At 46.0% G+C, this 4475-nt stretch overlaps 1 protein-coding gene across 1 annotated transcript; it reads left to right on the top strand.

Annotated features, from left to right (window-relative positions):
• Window positions 1–905: 905 nt before the first annotated feature.
• Window positions 906–4030, top strand: LOC147607462 (uncharacterized). Its single transcript, XM_086790851.1, has 2 exons — window positions 906–1057; window positions 1811–4030. Exons 1-2 carry the CDS (start codon window positions 959–961, stop codon window positions 3374–3376), a joined length of 1665 nt encoding a protein of 554 aa, XP_086646977.1. The 5' UTR covers window positions 906–958; the 3' UTR covers window positions 3377–4030.
• The last annotated feature ends 445 nt before the right edge of the window (window positions 4031–4475 follow it).

The following is a 4475-nucleotide window of genomic DNA, read 5'->3' as shown; positions in this document are numbered from 1 at the left end:
AAAGTGGTTAGGCTCTTAGATCACTTTAGGATTAGCTTGCGATGGAGTTGTATGGGGATATGCTTCTAGTTTGGTAACAGTTGTTGTGAGAGGAAGAAAAGCTACTTTTCAAAGGGGAAGGGCTTCAACCCCATAGCTCTTCATCCTAGCCTCTCTTGCATGCAACTCTTGGGCCATCATTTAAAAACCTTCGAGAAGTGTAACATAACCTTTCAATGGCAAGGGCCCATGAGGACATATATTTTTTTTTCCAAATTTGAGTTGTACATAATTGGAACTCACCAAAGCTATAAAGGTGTATATAGGGATTTGACATTAAACGGAACCTTTGAACAAAGGAACAAAGGTTCCGGGTTAGTCGATGGCATTGAATGATATGACATGTTGGAATAGAGCTGTTGCTGTTGATAAAAAACTTAAAAGCCTTATGTGAGAAGGGAAGTGGGGCCTTGGGGAGGATGCAGTGATTGGCTTTGGCTTGCTTTATATGTTATCGTTAGGAGAGGAGAAAAATAAATGTCACCATATGATGGAACCATTGATAGCTAATGCCCATTATATAATTGACGTGTAAACATATTAAATAAATTAATGGCCACCATAGGATGGAACCATTGATAGTAGCTAATGCCATTATGTAATTGATGTGTACACTAAACATAGTAAACATATTGATAACAAATTAAATGAATTAAGGCCACCCTATAATGGCACCAGCTAATGCCCATTATTTGATGTGTAACAAACAATTGATAACAAATTATGTATATTAATGTCCACCATTGATATAGATTATAGGAGCATTAATGGCCACCGTCGATCCTCTCTGCCCCCACCACACACGCCCGTGCACGCGCGTGTGAGAGATTTATAAAGCTGTTCGTCTTCATTTGAAGTTTAGTGTCTGAGCGCGGAAACCACCCCCCCCCCCCCCCCCCCACACACACACACAGACAACATGAAAGGCTCTCCTGAAGATGAGCCCCCCACTGCTGCCGCAGCGATGGATCCCCGCCCAGGCCACTGCTCCATCTCCATTGCAGTTCCTTTGTCTCAGGTAAATCGCCCCTCTTACCCTTTCTGCATTTTCTTGCTTCTTCCCCCAACTCTCAGAGCTTCCAATCCGCGTTTCTCTGCTTCAATCCTGATTCAAGTAGAGGCATGCGAGGCTTCTTCTTCTTTGTTAAAGCTCAGAAGCCTCTCTGCGTAAGTCTTGTTCATGTCGTCTATGGCTTTGAGTCTGCTAGGCCGAGCGTTCGGAAATTTGACCTTCGCGAGCCTTGTTCAGATCATCAGACATCAAACGTTTCTTCTAAATGTTCTTTAGAGGGTGCAGTTTCTCCGAATTTTCCATGGTTTCCATCTTCGGAAGCATCCTTACTTTCTTGAAAGAGGCAGGGCTTTTCTATTGGTTTGTACTGCAGAGGAGTAACCGAAACGTTGCCATTCGGCTGGCTAGGGCAGATAATTGAATCGATTCATGTTCTAGAAGCTCTCAGAGCTTGAGAAATGCGTGAAAGAGTAGCGTCTTTGCTTGCTGTGCTCACGGTTTCGAGTTCTGTATAGGTTTTCTTTGGGCTATCTTTCTGTTTGTTCTGTATAGGTTTTCTTTGGGCTATCTTTCTGTTTGTTCTGTATAGATTTTCTTTATACTTTGCGGGAATTAGGAGTTTTCTTTCTGCTTCTTTTGTACAAGTTTCCTTTAAGCTTCGAAATGCTTGCTCTGCACAGGCTTTCTTTAAGCTTTTAAAGTGTTTGTTTCCGCTGGTTCTGTGCTGCTTCTTAATGACTGGCATTTCTTTCTCTGCAGGATCAACGCCCTGTCCTTGGCGTGCCCAGCGCCAGGAGGCTCTTCACATCTGGTTCTCTGAGTAGCGGCTCGCCGAAGGCAGAGTCTCAGGCTGCACTGCAAACGACCCCCTTGCGTAGCGGGATTCAAAAGAACGTTGAAAGCAGCACATGGCCTTTTGCCAGAGAGCGGGACAAGAGCACATGTTTCCGTTCCTTACACCCTACGGCAGATGCTGAGGCCGACGGCAAACGCATGCTTAAACAGTCTGAATCTGCAAGCAGCGAACGGCAGTTACAGAACGCCACAAGACAGCGTGCACTAAGATTTTCCATGGAGACGCACGATTCAAGGTCAAGCAATCGATCTGTCGAGCGGCGCGTATTGCAAGTTGCCGAATCGAAGCGCACTGATTTTGGCTATGGTCACGCGAGAGAGAAACCGCTAGTCCTGAACACACCTATGCGTGAAGCGAGGTCAGAAATGGGTGATCTAAGAGTGAAAGTGGCACGGCTTACCGCAGATCAATCAAGACCCAAGCCTTTCTCTCCAGGAAGCCAGATTACATGGAATTCCAGATGCAGAAGCCCTGAACAGGACGAGACCAAGGAAATCGGCAAAAGCCCTCTAGCTGATGCAGACAAACTACAGCTAGACGAAGATCTTGGAAAACTGGATTCGAAGTTGGGGAGCCAGTTCGAGCGTCTACTGAGCGCAATTGATGGCGTAACGAAGCAAGTGCAGACAGCCTTCGAAGGATTGCATGAAAGGGTGGATGGTTTGCAGAGAAGCCTCGAGGCAGACTATGATTCTGGCTGGAAAAGCTTGAAAGACCATCTTGATCAGCAAGCGATAGTGGCAGAAGGGGACGTTTGGAAGCGGGGGAGTCTGATGCGGTCACCATCGGCACAGAGCTTGCATCCGCTCCAACAAGCCACAGAGATGGCCAGAGAAGACATCAGAATCCTGGCGGGGTTGCTCATTGTGGAGAAAGATGCAGATCTGATGCTTGTCAGGGATTTTCAAGACAGACAGGTCATGCTGCTGAGGATGATGAAGCCGTATCTGAAGAAACCTGCCTTTGAGCAGTTCTGGCACATGAAGCATGGTTTGGACCATTGCGTTGCCTCTGTGTTGTTCAAGACTTCGCACATTCTGGCTCGGACGCAGAGTGTGATGGGGACCGGTTCAGCTTCGAAAGCTTCAGCAGAGGACCATGAGGACGCCCAGTTCAGGCGGTTCTGCAAGAAGGGGGTGAAGGGCTTGGAGGGTTTTGCAGAATGGGAGGAAGAGAAATGGTCTGGACATCTAAAGAGCGAATTCTTGAGCGCCTGCAAGTGTGTTTGGCAGTTGCAGAGCAAGGTGGCTGCCTCCATGCCCCTTCATCAGGTTGAAATCCTTCATCCTGATCCAGGCTCCAAGCTTGATGAATTGACCATGGACCCTCTAGATTGTCTTTCAGCAGGTGACCATTTCCAGCCCGTTGTCCAGTTCACTGTTTTCCCTGGCTTCAAAATCGATGGCTCTGTCCTCATCAAACCCCAAGTCTATCTTCAACCCAAGCGCATTGTAGTTACAGGCGTGTAAATTTGCAGCTCTATGTGCAGGTTTACATAACCCATTACTCAAGCAGACTATCTATCATCAGTTTGACAGTTTCGTAGCATTGCACAGTATGTATCACATCATATTCCAACATTGATGCAGGCCACAGTGAAGGGAACCACCATCATTGTTTTTTCTGTTGATGGTTCTTTGCAAGGCTGTGGTTTTTGTGCACGTGAAGAAGAAGAGTTGAGCAATTCCTGTAGAAAAGAATGGAGGCCTTCTGATGGTCAAGCTCTATCATTCAGTCTTCAGGTGTACCAAAAGAGTAGCAGCTAGGCTTCTTGCCAAAGGAGTAACCTGTGAGCAGGTTCTTGGAGAACATGCAAATCTGGCAATTACCTGGAATTTCACAGAAAACACTTCCTTGCCAATTCAGACGATGGATACCATGGCTCAATTTAGCTTTGTATAAACATGCATGCCTGAATTTGTTTCAGTTTGTAAGTATCTATGACATTAAAACTATGTAAAACATGGAGAGGTCTTATGCATGATGTTTGTGGAACTTCTTAGAGCTGCAGAGCCCATGTTTATCAGTCATCACTCTTGTCCGGGGCTGATTAACCCCAATGTGTGATACATCGCCTTTTCGTTCATGCTTGAATATAGTCCAATTGGGAGTTAGATTTCAAAGACTCTTGTTCAAAGAGTAGTAACCAACTTGTGGACGTTGGCTGAATTCTCAAAGGGTTGGGGGTGTAGTACAGTGGTAGCGTCACAAAAAAAAAAGGGGCCATTACCCACTTTCACATTACAAAAAAGTAAATAGTTGTGGGATATCCAAGAACCATGGTGCTCGTGGGGGTTGCTAGCCCGTACCACGGTTCATACATCTATATGGGGACGATGGATGAGTGAGGCATAGTCTTGACCCTTACTTGGGCACGTTGAGCACACATGCACCGGATAGGCACGTGGGGCCTTCTAGGAGAAATAGCAAAGTGAAACAGTGTGTTGGGTGTGTGCATGGGAACCCTCTTGTTAAGGGATGGTTTTTTGTAACAATTGTGAACACACTTAAAAATGTGGTGTGAATGGCCACTATGTGGACACTTGGCACCTTATGTGTAGACCTTGG

This window comes from Cibotium barometz, chromosome 55, assembly GCF_041138505.1.
Source record: "Cibotium barometz isolate CiBa-2024 chromosome 55, ASM4113850v1, whole genome shotgun sequence".
Classification (NCBI taxonomy): Eukaryota; Viridiplantae; Streptophyta; class Polypodiopsida; order Cyatheales; family Cibotiaceae; genus Cibotium; species Cibotium barometz.
This window is presented reverse-complemented; position numbering and strand designations above follow the sequence as displayed.

Coding starts and splice junctions, on each gene's coding strand:
- LOC147607462 (XM_086790851.1), top strand. CDS start 959: ATGAAAGGCTCTCCTGAAGATGAGCCCCCCACTGCTGCCGCAGCGATG. Junction 1,058..1,810: donor TTGCAGTTCCTTTGTCTCAG/GTAAATCGCCCC, acceptor CTTTCTCTGCAG/GATCAACGCCCTGTCCTTGG.